Here is a 19,526-nt window from a genome sequence, read left to right as displayed (position 1 = left end):
ATTCTGTCGTCTGTTCAAACCCACGTCTACCTATGCTCCTTCACTACCGAACTCCGCTGTCCACTCTTCGCTGCGCTTGATATCCTCTTGCGACACCGTCGGTCTTGAGCCCTTGACTGCCTTGACGAAGTCCTTGAGGAGCAAGGGAGGCTCGAGAAGCTTGTCAGAGTCGACTTGGGTCCAGGACATCTCCATTGCTCCAGCGTCGCCGGGCGAACATGGTGTTAACTTCTCGACGCCGTTGTCCATGGCCTATCTAATGGTTAGTCAAGGTCGGCAAGTGGTGGTACCCATGTGACTTGCCTTTTTGTAATGCGTGGCCATCTGGATCTTCCGCACGGGTTGCATGAGAGCATCCTGGACTGTGATGCTAATGTCACTTCCAGAATACCCTTCACTCAACTCTCCCAATGTCCTGAAGTCGGCGCCGGTAAGCTCGCAGGGTGTGGTTCCCACGCTGAGCTCGAACATCTTTGTCCGTGCCGGCAAGTCTGGTAGGGAGATATGGACACGTCGTTGGAAACGACGACGAATAGCAGCATCGAGTTGCCATGGGATATTCGTTGCGCCGAGCACGAGAACACCCTTGCTGTCACGGCCTACACCGTCCATTTGTACCAGCATTTCTGTTTTGATACGACGAGAGGCTTCGGACTCTCCTTCACCCCGAGGACCACACAGAGCATCCACCTCATCGATGAAGATGATAGAGGGTTTATTCTCCCGGGCCATGGCAAACAGTTGCTTCACTAATCTGCGGCATCTGTCAGCGCCGTTCCCCCAATCCAAGTCTCCAGAACTCACCTTTCACTCTCTCCCATCCACTTGCTGACCAAATCAGAGCTGCTAACACTGAAGAACGTGCTGTTCGCTTCCGTAGCCACAGCTTTCGCCAGGTAACTCTTACCCGTACCAGGAGGGCCGTAAAGCAGAATACCCTTCCACGGCTGTCTCTTGCCCGTAAACAGATGCGGGAACTTGATAGGCAGAATAACAGCCTCCTTCAGCGCCTCCTTCGCCCCCTCAAGACCAGCAACATCCTCCCACTTGATATTCGGCTTGTCCTGCAAAATGGCTCCGGCGAGCGCAGATCTCAGCTTCTTGCTATCAGCGTCGACTTCTTCCTCTCCGTCCTTGCCCTTGCCGCCTCCGCCCGTACTGCTGCCATTTGCGCCCACCATTCCAGGTTTTTTGTGCTTCCCGTCCGCGTCTGCTAGGTGCGCCTTGAGCTTCTCAGCCCGCTCCATGTACTCGCCCGCCTTCGCCCTGATCATCTCCTTGGATTTTGCATTCTTCTCCCATTTCAGTGCCAGCATGAAGAGCTCCAGAGACTGATAGTATAATTGGTATGCCTTGTCGTATTCTGCCGCCGTATCTGCCTCGATGGCCTTTTTGACCACGTCTATGGCGCGCCCGAGGAAGTCGGTGTTCGACATGGTCAAGGTGGGATTTGTAGATTTTTGTGACCGACGATAAGTAGGTATCCAGTGAGAGCGTAGTAGAAACTCGGGCTCTCCAGAGAGGTTGTCAGTGATTAACAGGTCTGTAACTCCTGGATGTGTATTTTGCGGCTCGGACAATCCAGAGAAGGCGAGGGCGGGGAACCGAGCACTTCAGCAGCGCAAGGTGGTCGTTACAGAGACTTGCTCTGTATATTCTTCTTTCGCAAAATCTCCCGAGGGAATTATCTCTCTATCGCTCGAATTGGGAACGTTGCTTCTTCTGTTCTGGCCGCTGTATAGACGCCGGGGGAACAAACACTTGGCATTTATTGCGGAGTGTTTTGACCCCGCGACGGCGCTAGTGGCCAAGCAGATTTTGATACCGGTATATCTTGAATGCTCAACCACGAAGCTCGCTACGGAGACCTGCTACTCTGCATGAAAATATCTGAGGAGATAATTTCACATTTCAATACACTTCTTCAGCTACCTACGATACAAAGATCTCGGGCACCACATACATTGGCATCTCCTCTCGCATAGGCATTTCTGAACCCCACCAAGCGCAACCATGGCGGAAGCACAGCAACAGCTCCAAGCTCTGTCCGACGAGTATCAGAAGCTGCAGCAAGGTACTGCGCCTTCTTCTCGGGGAAAATATGCGTGCTAAGATCTGGGGCCAGATCTACAGAACAGCGTCAATTCGAGGCAAAAGCTAGAGTCGCAACAGCAAGAGAACAAGGCGGTCCAGAAGGTTCGGCGCACCCTTTTCGAAAGGTCGGACACGGAGCTAAGGAATGTAGGAATTTGATGGTCTGGAGGAGGATGCGAACATCTACAAGATGGTCGGCCCGGTGCTGCTGAAGCAAGACAAGACGGAAGCTGTTATGGCAGTCAATAGTCGATTAGAGTTCATTGAGAACGAGATGTAAGATCTGGCGTCCAGGTTTCAAGGCAAAGGAGCTGATGGTATTACAGAAAGAGGATAGAGAAGCAGATTAGCGATACGGAGAGCAAGAGCGATGCTGTGAGGCAACAGGTATGTTAGACATCATTATCAGATAGGGCTGAGGGCTGACGGGAACAGATCATCCAAATACAATCGGAAGGACAGCTACAGGCTGCACAGCCTCAGATTGCTGCATAGATATCATTTGCTTAGGTCTTGGCGTTGAGGAGCTGCATTGCGTGGCGTACGGAATTCAAATGTTCTTAGTTCTCTCCCGATGACGATATATACCCCAGAAGCCGAGCTTGATCCCTCGAATTGCTCATAAACGTTCTCTGAGAGCTTCTCTTCTGCTTCTACGACGGGATGGATACCCTATTTGGTCTAATTAACCCTCTGCCAAAGAGGAAGCGGTCGTCTTGGAGTACCTGCTCCCGTGAGGAAAATAGGCCAATTTTGGCATAAAAGTCCAGTGCACCCCCCAAAAAAAGGAGTATCAGTGCTTGAATTCTGCCATCTTGCGGACGTTGATGCCTCCTTCAACCAGTCTCGCTACTCGCCGTAGTAAGAAGGGCCCATTAAGCGAGAGGGTACAACAGATCGTACAAAAGCGCTCTATTTAGGAATCTATATTCCAACTCTAAGATGAGCAATCTGGACTATTTTTCGCTCAACTGTTGTACAAAATGCCCAGTCTGTACTTTTCTGCCAAACTCCAGTCCCATTACACCACCTGTCGTAAGATCTCCTTCCTCATAAAGACTCCCGGCGTGTACCAAATCTTTCCCATCGTGTCCTCTCCAGTCCACATCTTTTCGACTATCTTGTAGATAAGGCAAGTGCCAACCCTAGGCTCCTCTTTTTCCCGCCCAGCAAATTTCTCCACCCTCTCATCACCGGGGTGTCTAGTAGAGGTACTTAAAAGCCAAAACCGCTGCGAAGAGGCGCTCGCTCGTCGTCGCCATGTTTTCTCTGCTGCATCCATCGCTGCCCGTCCTGTTTGCAGGTCGGATCCGAAAGACCAGAACGAGGAGGGGGTACAATAGCTCACCTGTGCCAGCTCCCGGCAACGCATTGGATATCCAGAAAGGAGCGATAGAATACAGCCCGGGAGCCGGGTCGGTATAGCCAGGCGATTCATACACGCTGTCTGTCTATCTAGACTGATGGGACCGATGGGGATGAATGCTCGCTTCGAGGCTTTAACTGGTTTTTCCCTCCCAAGCCTAGTTGCACTATCAACAAGCGAGCCGCGCCTGCTTCGGGTAGGCGGTAACATGTTTTCTCTATGTGTGACTCGGTGTCCGGATGAGACTTGTTCAGAACCTGTGGAATCGTCAGGCAGGGATCAAACTTATCACGAGAAATGTATGAAGTCGTAAGTGGGGGATAGGAAGACGAACCACCCATTGCAGCGCAATCACTCCTTGTCTCTGGAGTCCTCTGCATCTTTCCGCTGGTCCGGCTTTCCATCCACACTGCTCATACATGCGCTCCACATGCGTCGGCGATTCTGGATCCCACGGGGCCAGCGTTACAGAAGCTCGGGGGCCGGGGGACATGGTTGATTTGGACGAGAGTATCAATAACAGATAATGTCAACTTTCACCGGGAACCAGGGAATATTGGAGGACTCGGCTCCAAGCTCGAGGGTCCTACATGATTTTTATCTGATGGGCGAGCCCAACTCCGCTCAACTCCGACGTAAACCCCTCTCGCAACATTACTCCGTGTCCGAAAGACAGGGTGGCTTACACGACTCGTTCAAATCCGGTGCTGGGCCTCGCTTAACCCACCCTCTCGCAGCCAAAAAAAAAAAAAAAAAAAAAAAAAAAAAAAAAAAAAAAAACCAATGAAAACCGGGCCAAAGAAGGTCGAGAAGGAGACAAGACGGGCTGGCAACAAGAATGCAGAATGAAATGTAGATGTCACAATTACTAATCTCCAAGCCAGGCTTCTGGAAGCCTGCCTACCTATACTGAGCTGGAATATTCCACATCGGCCCGCTCTCGCGGTGATCATCCGCCCGTCTTTCGGGCCCGCCCCGGTCTGGAGCTCCAGCTGCTGGTTCCGTTCGCGTTCTTCTCAGAGCCGAAAAGGTAAGCCGGCCCGGGACCAGATGATGCATACGGAGCCTGGAGGTACCGAACGATGCCCCACACGATGCTAGGGTCTGTACTGCTTTGATATTGAGTGCCTGTTTAGAGAGGTGAAGGCTAGTCTACCCGCTTGCTGCTGCGTGACCTGGGGAGAAGAAAGCCGTACGGAGAAGCGTTCGAGGGACGAGTGGACTGCTCTTGATACCAGGCTTGCGGTGGTGGGTGGGGCGGGGAAGAGGGGGGGAAGGGGGGGGGGGAAGGGGGAGGAGGGTTGTATATATCACATAAGATCAGAAGCCGTAAATCTCTATCGCGGCATGCAGAAAGACATGTAGTAAAGTGAGTAAGTAACTGATGTGCTGAAGTTTACCGGTACTTGAACTGGTTCGCTTAAAAGCCTAGGCAGAGAAAATCCTACTGTTGAGTTTGTTTGATCAATATGGCGAGTGCGAAGGTTAATTGTGGAAAACCAACTAACAAGATTTGACTTGTGGCCACGATTAAGCCGTATGTGTACATGGTCATGAGAAAGATTTTTGCTGGATCTTACAGAAGCTACCAGCTTTCCCTGTCGCCATCTCCATCATCCCATGGGTCCCAATCTTGAAGTCACACGATGCCATCGCAAGACTTAAGACTATCTCATCATATGAATTGCTCTGGTCTTTGTTTACCTAAGGATTCTTCCACGATTGATACAATTGGACCATTGAAACTCTGGCCTCCGCAAGTACTTTTTATCATTCCGACTGGCACCTAGTGCATAGGCAGCCGCCTTCGCCCATTATAGGTTTCCAAGCCTCAGCCCGACTCGCCTTGCTTCTCTTTGAAATCCAGGGGCGATATATCAACAAAGACTTCATCATCCTTATTGATATCCGTGGTCGATTCAATATTCGTCGTGGCGCCAATGGCCTCTCCCTCTCTGGCCTGCTCCTCTTCCACATTTAGGGGCGATGTATCATCAAAGACTTCATCATCCTTATTGATATCCGTGGTCGATTCAATATTCGTCGTGGCGCCAATGGCCTCTCCCTCTCTGGCCTGCTCCTCTTCCACATTTAGGGGCGATGTATCAACGAAGACTTCATCATCCTCATTGATATCCGTGGTCGATCCAATCTTCGTCGTGGCACCAATGGTCTCTCCCTCTCTGACCTGCTTCTTTTTCACATCCAGGGGCGATGTATCAATAAAGACTTCATCACCCTTATTGATATTCGTTGTCGATTCAATCTTTATCGTGGCGCCAATGTTCACTCCCTCTCTGACCACTACCGAGTTGTATACACGGCTATGGTTGAACCAGCTGAGCCATGGCAAGACTGATCCGCCAGGTACCGGACCTCCTGCCGGTACCATGTTATTTATGATACGGGCCCTGCTCAATAGTTAGTAAACAAAAGAAAGTTCAGGATTTCTTGGGGGATAAAAGATGTAGGTCATACATCATGGTATTGATGACCCAAGAGTCGAACCGCTCATCGGCGAAGACGTCGATGCCAAGTATCTGTAATGCTTCAGTGGGTCCCACCACCATGCTATTTAGTGTCCAGCCATGCGAAAAATCCGTCTTGTTAAATGGCATCCACTGAGCAACATCTGGATGCAAGAGTGGATGGCCGCCAGCTTGGACACATACTGCCAATACCCTGGCCAACAGTAGTGTAATATACTCATTTAATCCTGCTTCGAAGTGTTCATCAGGGTATCCGCAGGTGACTCTGTCATCCCAGCCGATCAGTGGGCTCAGGTGTGGCTCTTCTCGATTACCTCCCCACGCCCTCTGTGCGCGGTCGACGATTCCTTCAAAGTTCTTCCCACAAAGTATCCTATGGTAAGAAGTTTCTGCGACTTGTTGGCATATCAAGCTGCAGTACCTCTTCTCGGGACAGCATTCCTTGCTGTAGATCTCTTCCCGGGAGATAAGTGATTTGTAGCAATTATAGCACTGTGTTGTTGATTGCTCTAAGGATACGCCGTAAGAATGCGCAGCATTCAAGATTATATGACCAGTTTGGACATCTTTCGTCGCGAACATTCCATAGCTGAGGGTAGTGTTGTTTTGTAATGTGGACCAAGGTAATGTCGACGGCTGGATCTGTAGGCAGTCTGATAGAGTTTCGAGCTGTACGTTTGCCTCGTCGATTACAGCTTGTGTCCGGGTGTTGCTGTATTCTTCGGTGAGCCACTGTGATCCAAGATAAGTTTTTACTCTCACATCATGACGTGGAGCTACTCTACCGGGTAGTTATTCAAATGTATCGCTCCAACTCTGGAAACCCATTTTATCTCCACCCACGGGGTATCCTGGCCCTTCAACATCTCGACGAGTTCTTGGAATAGGCTCAGACTGTCATCGAGTGTTTGGCGGAAGATATCGTTACTGGGATACAATTTGATAGCCTCCTGACAGGTCGTGAAAAGGTCGGCGAAAGATTGCAGAGCATACAATGCCTTTATCATCATATCAAAGCTTTTCAAACTTTAACTCTCCGATCATGGAAAAATGGTGAATCCAAATGAAGGCAAGCATGGCTGGATAGACTTACAGCTTCTCCCGTTCAAACATCAAACTCTGCTCAATACAATTTTGGAGCTCCTCAGCTGTATCCGCCGTTGTAATTTCACAGTGTAGGCCACCCTCCTGGTGCATATGGGCATTAGTCTTGTAACGATTAGATCCGTGAGACTGCGCACTCACCTGAGAACACCTCAGTAGCTCCAGGCTCATGCAAAGACGCGCTCTCTCTCCCAGTTCAGACTCGTAGTCAAACGCGTCTTTGGTCAACATCATGCCCTTGTGAGCGTCGGCGGCGGCAAGCTCAGGGAACCCAAGCAACATCAATACATTAGACCGCACTCTCCACAATCTCACCATGTAAGGGAGAAGTTTGATCATTTTTGTTATCTTAATGAGCTCTGCCCTGTATTCTTCAACCTCCTAATATAACATCAGCTCAGCTCAGTTCAGCTCAGGTTGGCCTGAAGGGAGCGAGCCGACGAATGGTCATACCTCGCGGGATGGCCTCGTCCATAACAGGTCGAATTTGATTGAGGGACTCCAATTCTCGCAATCCCAATATTGATCCATGTTGGAGATAGAAGAGCTTGGTCAGAGTATGTTGTTGAGTTGCAGCGGATGCGTAGATCGAAGTTGGAAGTTCGAACGAAGAGCATCCAACGTCGCTTCTTTCTTTGCATCTTGCGTTAACCGTCGCTCTGACTGACTTTAATCAAATCAAAGTGGATTGGGTGACTTTTCTGTTGATCGCTGTTGCCCCGCGGAGAGTAGAAAACTTATTTATATTTAGATGCCACCCCAAGTGCTAGGCGAGGATGGGAGGACCACTTTGTATATGTAAATAGTCACCGCTCTCTAGTTCTTCTGTACAAGCGAGCTTTTGAGACCCTCACAACCTGACACTAAGTTCCCAACGGAGAGGGCGGCCTTTACGATCTGCTAAATTCACTAAAGGGATAGCTGAATAAATCATTAGTATATTTCCAGCAAGGCATATACCTACTTAGGTGCTTACCGTTCGTTAGTGGGGTCTGATAAGATCGCCGTTCCGTCTTTGACGCCGAACAGGTTGTCGAGGTGATCTCTACAAGAATCCGGGGGACTAAATGAGCTGCTACAACACGCCATATTGGTTCTCTCCTGGGCTTACAGATTTGCTGAAACCATTCTCCGGTTACTACACAATATTCTACAGTCTCAGGTGTGTCCGTACGCATAGCGCCATACCGTTCCATGACTGATCTTTTGAACTTCGCACAGTCAATCGTTTCGCTAACTTGTTCTTGAGTCCCTGCACCCGCAAGCCGTTCTACCGTAAGGTGGATATATGCCTCCTTGCGTTCCTCCGGGGTGAGGACCATCTCTTCCAAGTCGTCTTCAATAAAATTTCGGTGCCTTTTCAATCGGTCCAATTGCATCGCCATTTCATCAAGATTTATCTGCCTGGCTAGGAGAGTCTTCTAGCGCTTCTTCCAGCTGTCTTTAGCTCAACGCTTTTCTTCGGTATGCATACTCCATATATGTTCGCTCCATCAACCAGAATTCGACATCACTTTCTAAGCCTTCGATCTTGGCTTGAACAAACTAAGTCGTAGTGCGTGTGATCTGCGCTCTCGCCCTTGAGCTCACTTTGCGTTCGTCAAGATTTTAGAGGTTGTCCCGTTGGGCAACTGGGAGGAGAGTTGCGCTGAGGGATTCTTGAGGCGTTTTGATAGCGAGCTGAGGTTGAGGTGTTGCAGAGGTTGCTGTGGTTGTTGTGGGAGCAGATCGTCCAAATTTGGGGAGGGCGGGGGGCGTTGACGAAGGAGGCATGATAAAAGAAAATGATAAGTGAAGGCGCTCTTTCCGTAAGTAGTTTTGTGGTCCCATCCCCGGTCACCTAGGTGGGGCCTCAGAGCGGGCCGAGATAATCCCGGCTGATCACCCGCTAAATTTTCCGTAACTCACGTGTTGCTTCGGTTGCCAGGCCCCAGGAACTTGGTCCTGATACGAATACGAGATTGGAAGTTCATGGCCTCGCAACCAACGACCAACGGCTTTGTCAGCCCAGCCCATCCAGCCCAGCCCAGCCCAGCCCAGCCCAGCCCAGCCCAGCCAGTGAAGTGGCCCAGCTCGGTCTCACCCTCTGGCCAGTGTGTATCTGGCGCCTTCGTTCTTTCCGCCATAAGCGTTGTGAGCGCGGTTGATCATGTCCGAGAAATGAATTTCAAAAAACAGCTCCTTGGTCTTGCAGAGATCAGTGGATAATAGCTGAATGAACCATGTTTGCTGCTGTCCTGTCCAAAAAGCAAGCTATCTGCAGACGAGAATCAATAAAAAGGTGAAAATTTTTACCTATACCACACGCTCGGCTTCGAAGGCGAACTGTTATTTCTAGATAAGGTGAGGCTGGCGGCGTTCTGCTTGAATCTGAGAAAAGGGTGCTTACAAGTAGCCGCTGCGATCGGAAATTTGGGTTTACCAAAGTCTTCAAAAGAATGTAACAAACCTTACTGCTATCTGAAAAGCAAACCCAACCGCGTACACATTATTCCAAAACGAAGTCTTGCAAAGTTAAGTGATATCTATCTATGACTGAGACATGAAGAAAAAAAGGACTTATATGAAAGAAGATTATTGTATAACGACGAAGTGATCGAAAGAAGCTTTCTCGATCTGATCTTCATCACAGGGAATAGAAACATACCTACTTTCCAATTCCATGCACCTCGATTGTTGGCGGGTTGAGACCACGAGGTTTTAAACAGGCAGTGAGCGCTATTAGCTATCGACACGCTGTGTGACCCCGCCACCGATGACCCGGGACCCCTCGATTGCTAGATTGGAAATTTCCTGGCCAAATGCACCGTTCCCAGATTGTACGAGTCCAGATAACATCTCCAACCTCAGAAAGAGTGCAAGCTTTCCGGAAGGGATTCCCCCAATTCCGGACCGGACTCCCTCAATCACCGCCCCTCCCACCCCCACCGCTTCTGGAGCGCTTCTTGTTGCTGTGAAGCTTTTTCATCTTTAGGCGTACAGTGTTTTCGGCCTTTTTTCTGCAGAAGAAGGAAATGGTCAGAAAAGTTCTTGACTTTAGATGATTGCGTAATAAGTAGTAGATCGAGGCAGAGCTTCTAGCTTGACAGCAATCAGATCTACTTCTCGGAAGACCTATGGGCTCGAAACTTTGACATGCAGAATTTCTCATCAGCCTAGGATTTGACTTCACGAGCAGTTCTGATCTCAGCCATTCTGTCTTTGACGGCAATTCGTATTCTTTCTAACCTTTCCTTCTGGTAACGACTCATGTCCGCCCGTACCCACCTCTTACGAGGCTTTTCATGAAAGAACCAGGTTTGCTGGTAGAAATGAAGCATAGATAGCCTCCACTAGCAAACCGCGGGGACGAATACAAAGGGATCATGTTTCTTACAATTGCTCAACCTTTCTCCTCTGCTCCGGTGGAGTGATACCAGGTACCCTCTTCTTGTAGATCTGCGTGATCTCCTCGTAAAGCCTGGCATGAGTCTCCTCCTCGTTACTCGTCTGGTTTCGAGCGGTATCGCAATGAATACTGATTGAGTCCGAGGAGGGAACGTAGAATCGACTGCTCCGGAGGCCTTGATGTAGCACCTTCGGAACGTGAAGCTGAAGAGCGTGAAGAGGCCACACCGTCATGGCCTTGGAACTCGTCCTGGACAGTGTTCAGTGATCGAGGGAATGACGCCGTAGATTGGAGCAAGCCCTTACTTGTTGGTTTTTTGGCCGCCAGGCCCTGAGGAGCGCACGAATGTAGTCGTAGCAATCTTGGTAGGCAATGTAGACTTGTTGAACCGCTGGAACCATCCTCGGGCGGCATCGAGGTCGGCGGCTTCACTGCCACCGCCAGAGGAATACGCCCGGCAGCCTTGAAGAGCAATCAGTTGCCCACGAAGCTGGGGGGCAGAGAATGACGGAAAAGCTCGATGGGAAAGCATTGTAAAGAGGCGATTACAGTGTTGATTGCTGTATATTGGTGGCAAGACAAATAATGGGAGAAAGATATGTTTGAGAAAACAATAGGAGCGGAAGCAAAGGCCCTGCGGTCTGGGGCCCTGGCCTGGGGGAGCTTTTAAAGAGAGCCCTGGGCCCTGGGCTCTGGGCTCTGGGCTCTGGACTGCAAATAACTCGACGCCCCAATTAAGAGTCAGCCTACAGCTACAGAAAATATACTCAGCCTGTCACTGATACAGAGCAGTTCCGTTACGGTCACGGGATCCAGGAACAGCATCAGAATTAAGGACGTTCGCAGCTCTCTCGCTTAAGAAGTGGCCTAATCTATTTTAAGATTAGTCCCGACAACCCTGCTCTTCGCTTTTCAGTTCTGGATCTCGCTCGCTCCACCCCCCTCCTTCGTGGCACTTCCATCTCGACGCTGACGGCGCCGACAACCGCAACAACACCAACATTACCACTGCTGCTGCCGCTGCCGCTGCCGCTGCCGCTACAGCATCATCATCATCGAATCGCACTGATCGGTAATGCTCGCTTTTCCTTAGGAAGACCATTTGTCGCCCGCCGACTCCCTTCCAACGGACTACCTACTTTCAAACCGCGACCGATCTACAGATTTTGCGCATTCAGCCTACCCACCCACCTCTGCCCCAAATACCATCTTTCCCCCAAATCACTCACCCCTTGAGCCCTTGATCCCTTGCAACCATCCCCCCATTGCCACCCTCATTGTGTTCTCCTCTTACCCCAAACCGCCGTCGAGCTACTTGCGCTTTGGGGCTCTCTACCGTCCATTTGCTTGCTGCGCCCGTGGTCATTGCATAGAGCATTAATGACACCAGGACCAGAATCAGAGGTTCCTGAGACCCACACGAACCCAATGTCAACAACCTCCCATTTTCCAGTCCACCCTCTGGAGTCTTCAAGTATTTCCGTCTTGCAATATCAACTCGACTCAGTTGTCAATATGACGTCGACACATCTTGATCTTGCCCCTCCTACCCAAGTCGTAGCTGCATCTGCAGACCCCAATTCAGAAGCGCCCATGCCTTCGAAGGTCGATTCTCCGTCGTCTGCACATTCGAGCCTCTTCGACGCATACAAAGAAGGGTCCAACGAGCAAGGCGAGCAGATGGACTACATCGTCGGTCATGGTTCAGATGTCAGTGATGACTATGGGATGGCAATTGATTCTGACGGGGATGAGCACACAGATAGTCGGGATATATCACAGGCAAACAATATGCCAGAGGCAAAGTCTCTGTCTGATCAGATCAATCTACCTCTCACTGCTCCCGTGGACGCCCATTCCGCCAAACCTGTGTCCCAACCCGGCTCCGACGCCGTCCCTACCCCTCCTAGCCCATCCATCCAGACAAATGCTGCCCGACTTCAGACCCTTGAGTCTAATATTGGCAATACATTTCAGATGTCAAACGAGACGACGGATGCCCAAGCCTATTCATATGAGGATGTTTCGAATGGCGGCATTGATATTCAGCAACTCCTGGACAACATCACAGCCAACGCAGAGAAGAATGAACAAACCGCATCTCCCGATACTCCATCCCCATCCTACTTGAACCTATCCTCCAAGCCTACCTCGGGGCTTCCTACCCACTCAAGCCTACCACCACGCCCAAATGTCTCCCAGAAGCGTCCCTATGATGATATGCAGAAATATCATGCCAACACTCCAGGTCTTCCACCAGCAGCTAGCTCGTATAGAAATCCTGCTGCTGCATCTGCTGTTATTGATGCTGGTGCCCCTGGCACGTCTATTGATTCTAGAGGCGGCTTACCTCCCCCTCCAAGCGCCTCCTTCAAACCTCCTCCCCCATCGGCATCTAGCCCCGTTACTTCAGCCTTAAGTTCCCAAGGTAATAGATTGTCTGTCCCAGGACAATCCGTGGAATCTCAAGATGAAGCTGACGGACTAGATGCGAAATGGGGTCCGGATATTCAAAAATTGTATGATCAATTCCTCGAAAACGAACGAATGTATGTGACCGAGGGACTGTGGGATAGGTTTCCAATTGGATCTCGATTATTCATAGGTGAGTAAACATCAGCAATCACTGATGGCGACTAGAAGACCCTTACGTGAAAAACAGGTAATCTTCCAAGTGAAAAGGTCACTAAGCGAGATATTTTCCACGTCTTCCACCCATACGGAAAGATCGCTCAGATATCCATCAAGCAGGCATATGGATTTGTTCAATTTAATGACAGTGGGTCTTGCTATGCAGCACTGGGTCGTGAGCAAGGCGCAGAGGTTAGAGGCAAGAGAATGCGTAAGTCGAAGAACCAAGTATCATGATTACCCAACTGACCTTTCCCCAGACCTGGAAATCTCGAAGCCGCAGAAGAACACCCGCAAAGCAGATACCGGTGCCGTAAGACGATCACGATCCCCGGATTATAACCGTGGAGGTGATCGGGGTGGCCGCAACGGGCAGGGTCGAAATGTTGACCGATATGATGGCCGATCAGCTCCAGCTATGCGTCAAGATGAGTATGGCCGCGCATCGCGCATGCGTGATGACTACCGACCGGCTCGCCCGGCGACACCACCTCGAGGAAATCAACGGGGCCGTGACGAATATGCTCCTCGCCGAGATCCCTACGAGGGCCGCGACAGACGCCGAAGCCGATCGCCGCTATATGGCAACAGAGATGGTGGCAGGGACTCTGGGCGATACAGAGAGCGAAGTCCGAGTCCAAGAGCTAGGGAGGTAACTGAGGACGATGATTTGCAGATTCCTCACAGAGATCCTCGGAATATTCCAGATGTGCAAATAATTCTCGTGGATCAACTTGATCGTGCCTTTGTAGATTGGGTTGAGAGGGAAATTCGAAGCCGAGGATTAAAAGTCGAAACTATGCTCCTCAGCCACCGACTTTCTCTACAGACAGTCATTGGACGACAGGTCATCGAAGGCGTCCTCGCGATCTCTAAATTGGATATGCGATCGCAGGTTGCAAGCAAGATCCCCATCCAGATCTACCATCGCCAGGGCGGGGTAGCTGACGCTGTTCGGTTTGACGAGTATGAGGACGTAGACCCGGTGACTGCCGCTGAGCTTGTCCTCCGAGAGAAACAAAACCAAGCACTGCTCTTGCTTCAGCAACAACAGGCTTACCAGCAACCACAATATCCTCCTGTTCAATCTCCGTACCAAGCACCCTACCAAGCGCAACAGTCTGCTCAAGCAGTTGCTCCCGTCACTGCAGCACAGAACCTCGCCAATGTAGTCGGTCAACTCGACAACGGTACCCTCCAAAAACTCCTTGGCACCCTTCACCCGCCTCAACAAGTCAACGGCGTAGCAGCACAAGCCAACTCTGCTTTGGATCTTGCAAATTTGCTGGGTGGGTACACGCAGCCTCTACAGCCACAGCAGAACTACCAGCCGCCTCCTGCAGATCCATATGCTAGTATTCTGAGCAACCCAGCTCTGGCCTCGCTGCTTGGAAACGGAGCGCCGGCCTCCCAGGTGCAAGCCCAGCAATTGCAACAGGCTCAGCAACCGCAACAACCTCAGCAGTCGGCGCAGCAGGTGCAGAATATCATGGCGCAGCTTGCTAGATTTCGTCAATAGGGGTCGGCTCGGAATCGGTGAGGCGATGGCTCGAGCTTGCCATCAGACTCTCACGAATTTGGTATTTTTTCGGCGAACAGCTACGGCGGGGTGTCAACAGCACACGGGAGCGAAAAAATTGGTGTTACAGGGGCGTTCTTAAAGGTTAGGCGTAGTTTGGGGATAGACAGCCGGGTTGTGCATTTTCTGGTGTTTATTTATCATTGGCAGCGGGTCGTCGTCTACTGTTACACATGGGAAATGGTTCTATGGTACAGGATTCCCCTTTTGAATTTTTCTTTTCCCCCAAACGCCGCATTTATGGAGTCTATGCAATGGTGGTGACGTGCATAGCGTGGTCTTAACCAGGCATTTCTAAAAGCTTGTGAATATTATGTACGCAATACAATACCAAGATGCGTTCATCAAGTGCTGCTTCTTCATGCCATCGAGCCAGTGATTATTTTTGCTGGGTGGGCACATCGCACGATGCGACCAGAGTAAGTGAGGTACATCTACTTATTATATTTGGGCCATACCGACGGTCTGTTCGCAATCAGTTCTCAACAACCAGTCCTCAGAGATGCATGGATTCAAGGAAGTACAAACAAAAGAAGACATGTCTCACCTGGTCAACACCAGTCTCTCCATCGACAGCCTCTCGGCACACTTCAACCACGCCTCCAAATCGCGCCTCAGATCCTCCTCAGGCCTACCCAGCACATCTACGCCCCTGTCTACGCAAGCCATCCTCAGCTCCTCCACGCTCAACTCCTTCAGCGCCGCACGCCCGCCCCGCCGCAACAGCATATCGTCCGTATCCAGATACTCCCTCCGCCTCACCCACTTCCTCCGCAGCACGCCCGTTGGCAGCCCGGGCAGCTTCCCACCCAGAAAGTCCCAGGCGCTGCTACTCAGGCCCAAGCTCCATGAAATGTGCAGCAGCTGCATGCGATTCATTGTCACCGCCTCCCCTCTCTTCTCGACGGGCATCCGGTGGGTGAGGTTGCGGAAGGAGGTCCTCCTCCGCTCCTCCAGCTTCTGCCGGTCAGAGTCGATCTGCTTCGGGATCCGACACGTCCAGGGTACGATGCCGGTGATGGCGAGGACCACCAGCGGGGTGAACTCGCCGCACACGAGCAACACGAGCGCGAACAGCGGCACCCGTCTGAGGTCATGCTTCTCGCGGCACAGGAGCTGGAAGTCGGAGCGGGAGAGGGCGTGGGCCCTCACGGCCGCGGGGATGGAGGAGGCGTGTTTGGCGGCGAGGAGGGCGTAGAGCGGCTTGCAGGCGCGGTGGTTGGCGTAGATGTTCTTTACGCCCGTCTTGTAGAAGCTCAGGTAGCTTTTTCCCAGGGCGAAGAGGTGCGCGGGGAGGCTCTGGTCGGGGGATCGAGTTGGGAGGGTGAGGGGGGCAGGGAGGGTTGAGAGAGGCCCGTTGATGGGGAGGAGCTTGCTGTTTGCTTGTGTCTGGGGGGTTGATGGCGTGGAAGGGCTGGAGAGCTTCGTGGGTTTCGAGGATTTGTAGGAGGCGTGGCGGCGAGAGTGCGTTATGGGCCGGGAGGAATTCGAGAGGATGGATTGAGGCTTGCTTAAATGACAAAGTGTTGGATCGAGCCGCTGGTACAGACTGGCGGTGCGCAGACCGCGCCTTGTGATTGTGTTCATTGCATTAGTCGTAGATGTGTAGAAGAAACGGAGAAGAGAGGAGAAGAGAGGAAAAAGGCAGAGAAGAGAAGGCGACGATGACAAGGAAGTGTAGAATTGTCTGGCTGGACGATTCCAGGTTCATCTTTCTTGGTGACGTTGCTGATACGGAAAGCAGGCGTAGCTGCTCAAGTCTGCAAGTCTGCGAGGTACAGGCGAAATTGAGTTTGATGCCCGAGACGAGGTACCGGTACCAACTCCCTTACGCCGCCGATGTCATGTGCTGAGCACTGTGAAGGGAAAAACATTGTTTTCTTTTCTTACTGAAGTCGGATAACACGCGAAATGAAATCGAAAGCTGGTTGGTTGACTTGTCGATTTCCGAACGATTCTGTGTCTCTCTTTTCCCTGCAAGCTATACATTCATTTACCAGACCCCTGTGACGATCCAAAAGTCTTCTTTATCAGACGAAACCAACCAGAGCATCCCCATTGCATATTTAGAATCGGGCCTCGCTTCGAAGTTCGACAAACGTTACATGACTGACGTCTAACTTGGGATGTTTCGTTGTCAATTGCCGGAGTCAGATCTCACTTTATCAGCTTGAATCGGATAAGGCGATCAGGTCTCTGTTCTGTCGACTTGGGAAGAATCAAGGAGTCGGAAAGAAGGTGCTGATACTAGTAGGTGAAAGCTGAGAGCTATACTCTGTAGACTGTATGAGTAGCCAAGGGGCTAATCCTAGTATAGGAGTAGTGATAAACCCAATCAATATCTCAACAACTTTCGAGGAAAAGGATCTCGTCCGGATCACGGATCATCGTCTAAAGTGTCAACAGTCATCGGGCTTCATCGATCGGGCATAAGCAGGTGTAACTCCCAACCCTGGGTAACATCGGAACGGTACTCGTTCAGCTTCATCTGGAAGACATCTTCAACAATGGGCTGGCCTTATCATATCATCAGCCTCACTGAGTCTCAAGTGCAGGAGCGTCGCGTACTGCTCGACCGTTATGGCGTCTACGCTCAACTCTCGGCTCTCGTTCCCGTTATCTTCTATCAGCTGTACCGTCTCGCTGTCTGGGTCTCTCTTGTGAGACGGAGATCCAAGGACTCTGTTTTGCCCAGTTCCCCCGACTTGAAGGTTCGGAGAGGGGGTACGGAGGGTGTGCTGGTGAGGAAGTGGAGAGCGACGAAGTGGTGGCTTGGAGGAGAGGTTGCGGAAGGATGGGGTTCAAGGGGGCATTGGGTTGCTGGGGGTGCGTGGGCGACTTGGTTGCTGCTCTTATGTGTTAGGGAGACTGGTGAAGGTACGTTTGAGTTCATCATTCGCTTTCTGTGCTTTGCGTCGTTGTAAAGTTTTGGACGGGAATGGCTGGCAAGGTCCATCTCCATCCTTATAGCCACCTTTTTTGGCCCTCCCTCAGCACAGTTGTCTTCTGGAGGAGCAGTTCACATTGAGCGCTTCCATGCTCTGTTTTCGGCCTTTCGGTGCTCATGCTTCTCAAGTAGCTATCTCGCAACTTGTTATCATGTTGCTATACGTCGAGCTGCTCACGAGTCTTGGATAGATGAAAACTGACTCCCGCCGCAAGATTATTTCCATCTCACCAAACGCTTCGGAGTCATAGCCGCATCTCAGCTGCCTCTCCATTACATGCTTTCCATGAAGTCTGTCTACTCCCCCCTAGCACTCGTCTTCCGCGCCTCCCACGAAGAGCTCAACCCTTGGCATCGACTCTCCGGCCGCATCATCTACGGCCTCCTCCTCTGCCACGCAGCATGGTACTTGAACTTCTTCGTCCTGGCTGGCCTCCTCCAGAAACGCCTCGCGGATCCTGTGGTCATGATCGGCATCCTCGGCATCATCATGCTCACCATCCTCTCCTCCACCTCCCTAGAAGCCGTCAGACGGTGGTCCTACCGCGTCTTCTTCGTCACTCACTTGATCATTGGAGTCACTCTCATGCCCCTCCTCTTCTTCCACGCCTCACCCTTACGGATCTACGTCGTTGAAGCCCTAGTACTCTTCATCTTCGACATCGCGTGCCGCAAACTAGACACCATCACTGGTTTCGCTACCATAGCCCAGATCCCCAACACGACACTCATCCAAGTAACCATCCCGGTGCCTCAATCTAAGATTCGAAGATTTGCAGCCGCGCCCGGACAGCACGTTTACCTGCAAATCCCAGCCGAGAGCACGCCCCCAAACACCGGCTCCCCATCCATCCACGACCTATGCTACAACCCCTTCACAATCGCCTCCGTCTCGCCAGCCGACGCAACCATCACCCTCGTCCTCCGCGCCCTCAACGGACCCACCACAACGGCCCTCTCGGCCCTCACCCGCCTCTCCAAAGCCAGACCCCCCCTCAACATCGAAGGCCCCCTCGGCGGCTCCAGACACTTTCCCAACCTCGCGCGGGACTACGACCGGATCCTGCTCGTGGCCGGCGGAGTCGGCGCTACCTTCGCCCTCCCGATCTACGCCTCCGTGAAAGAACAGCTCATCGCCGAAGGGAAATACCCCGACCGCGTATCGCTCACGTGGAGTCTGCGCTCGACGGCCGAGGCGGCCTGGACGGCTGACTATCACCCCGCGTCCTCCTCCTCCTTGCGAGCGCTCGACGACGAGAACATCAGTGTCTTCCTCACGCACGGGCCGTCGCCGCGTGATGGGCGGGAGGAGCTGTTGCCTGTCGACGGGGCCGGCGTTGGTGTTAGTGTTGAGATGGGCGATTTACGGAACCCGAGTGCTGATGCTGATGCTGAGGGGGAGGGGGAGGGGAATACGAAGATGCATTCTGGGCTTGGGCTTGCAGGGAGGGGGAGGCCTGATCTGAGAAGAGTCGTTGATGGCGTTTTCCGGCTGGGCCGGGAGGAGCGGGTTGCGGTTCTGGTGTGTGGGCCGGCGTCGATGGCGAGGGAGGTGAGGGCGCATGTGGGGAGGTGGGTGAAAGGGAGGGGGAGAGACGTTTGGTGGCATGATGAGGGCTTTGGGTGGTGAGTGAGTGAGTGAGTGAGTGAGTGAGTTAGTGCTAGCTTTCTCGGAGCTTTTGAATAGGAGGTGTTTGGTTAGTACCGTAGCGACAGTGAGCATAACAGATAGATAGTAATACCATTCTGGGTTGAGATTTGGGTTCAGAACTTGACATGGCTCGAAAAGCTTTCGGGAAGATAGAAGAAAGTGAGAGTGAAATCGATAACCGTTCTGGATTCTTGACCAGGGCTTGGATACTGATAGAGAGACAGACCAGATACGAAGAGTACTCTCGGCACGGGAAGGAGGGAGACTCCATGTCCGT

The 19,526-nt window shown here is 51.7% G+C and overlaps 9 protein-coding genes across 9 annotated transcripts; 3 read left to right on the top strand and 6 right to left on the bottom strand.

Moving 5' to 3' along the window:
* Positions 1-30: 30 nt before the first annotated feature.
* On the bottom strand, positions 31-1,436 carry L3040_003806 (uncharacterized protein; the record flags this gene model as incomplete). Its single annotated transcript, XM_066156551.1, has 3 exons — positions 31-252; positions 304-754; positions 805-1,436. The coding sequence occupies 3 exons, from the start codon at positions 1,434-1,436 to the stop codon at positions 31-33; spliced, it is 1,305 nt and encodes a 434-aa protein (XP_066012133.1).
* A 577-nt stretch (positions 1,437-2,013) lies between these two features.
* On the top strand, positions 2,014-2,589 carry L3040_003805 (uncharacterized protein; the record flags this gene model as incomplete). The annotated part of the gene is made up of 5 exons (XM_007294586.1): positions 2,014-2,074; positions 2,126-2,196; positions 2,246-2,370; positions 2,421-2,481; positions 2,530-2,589. 5 exons carry the CDS (start codon positions 2,014-2,016, stop codon positions 2,587-2,589), a joined length of 378 nt encoding a protein of 125 aa, XP_007294648.1.
* Positions 2,590-3,549: 960 nt separating this feature from the next.
* L3040_003804 (uncharacterized protein) lies at positions 3,550-3,953 on the bottom strand (the record flags this gene model as incomplete). Its single annotated transcript, XM_066156550.1, has 2 exons — positions 3,550-3,717; positions 3,795-3,953. 2 exons carry the CDS (start codon positions 3,951-3,953, stop codon positions 3,550-3,552), a joined length of 327 nt encoding a protein of 108 aa, XP_066012132.1.
* Positions 3,954-5,291: 1,338 nt separating this feature from the next.
* L3040_003803 (uncharacterized protein) lies at positions 5,292-7,584 on the bottom strand (the record flags this gene model as incomplete). Its single annotated transcript, XM_066156549.1, has 6 exons — positions 5,292-5,871; positions 5,939-6,661; positions 6,793-6,966; positions 7,043-7,137; positions 7,195-7,434; positions 7,507-7,584. The coding sequence occupies 6 exons, from the start codon at positions 7,582-7,584 to the stop codon at positions 5,292-5,294; spliced, it is 1,890 nt and encodes a 629-aa protein (XP_066012131.1).
* Positions 7,585-8,128: 544 nt separating this feature from the next.
* On the bottom strand, positions 8,129-8,438 carry L3040_003802 (uncharacterized protein; the record flags this gene model as incomplete). Its single annotated transcript, XM_066156548.1, has 2 exons — positions 8,129-8,171; positions 8,242-8,438. The coding sequence occupies 2 exons, from the start codon at positions 8,436-8,438 to the stop codon at positions 8,129-8,131; spliced, it is 240 nt and encodes a 79-aa protein (XP_066012130.1).
* A 1,517-nt stretch (positions 8,439-9,955) lies between these two features.
* Positions 9,956-10,973, bottom strand: L3040_003801 (uncharacterized protein; the record flags this gene model as incomplete). The annotated part of the gene is made up of 3 exons (XM_007294589.2): positions 9,956-10,052; positions 10,430-10,690; positions 10,747-10,973. 3 exons carry the CDS (start codon positions 10,971-10,973, stop codon positions 9,956-9,958), a joined length of 585 nt encoding a protein of 194 aa, XP_007294651.2.
* Positions 10,974-11,821: 848 nt separating this feature from the next.
* Positions 11,822-14,591, top strand: L3040_003800 (uncharacterized protein; the record flags this gene model as incomplete). The annotated part of the gene is made up of 3 exons (XM_007294590.2): positions 11,822-13,046; positions 13,104-13,283; positions 13,333-14,591. The coding sequence occupies 3 exons, from the start codon at positions 11,822-11,824 to the stop codon at positions 14,589-14,591; spliced, it is 2,664 nt and encodes an 887-aa protein (XP_007294652.2).
* A 494-nt stretch (positions 14,592-15,085) lies between these two features.
* L3040_003799 (uncharacterized protein) lies at positions 15,086-16,238 on the bottom strand (the record flags this gene model as incomplete). The annotated part of the gene is made up of 2 exons (XM_007294591.2): positions 15,086-15,116; positions 15,199-16,238. 2 exons carry the CDS (start codon positions 16,236-16,238, stop codon positions 15,086-15,088), a joined length of 1,071 nt encoding a protein of 356 aa, XP_007294653.2.
* A 920-nt stretch (positions 16,239-17,158) lies between these two features.
* Positions 17,159-19,228, top strand: L3040_003798 (uncharacterized protein; the record flags this gene model as incomplete). The annotated part of the gene is made up of 2 exons (XM_007294592.1): positions 17,159-17,528; positions 17,814-19,228. 2 exons carry the CDS (start codon positions 17,159-17,161, stop codon positions 19,226-19,228), a joined length of 1,785 nt encoding a protein of 594 aa, XP_007294654.1.
* Between the last annotated feature and the right edge of the window lie 298 nt (positions 19,229-19,526).

Source organism: Drepanopeziza brunnea (assembly GCF_022702325.1).
Source record: "Drepanopeziza brunnea f. sp. 'multigermtubi' strain 214-2 chromosome Unknown ctg5, whole genome shotgun sequence".
In the NCBI taxonomy this organism is placed as follows: Eukaryota; Fungi; Ascomycota; class Leotiomycetes; order Helotiales; family Drepanopezizaceae; genus Drepanopeziza; species Drepanopeziza brunnea.
The sequence above is the reverse complement of the archived record's forward strand: the minus strand, read 5'-3'. Positions and strand labels throughout refer to the sequence as shown.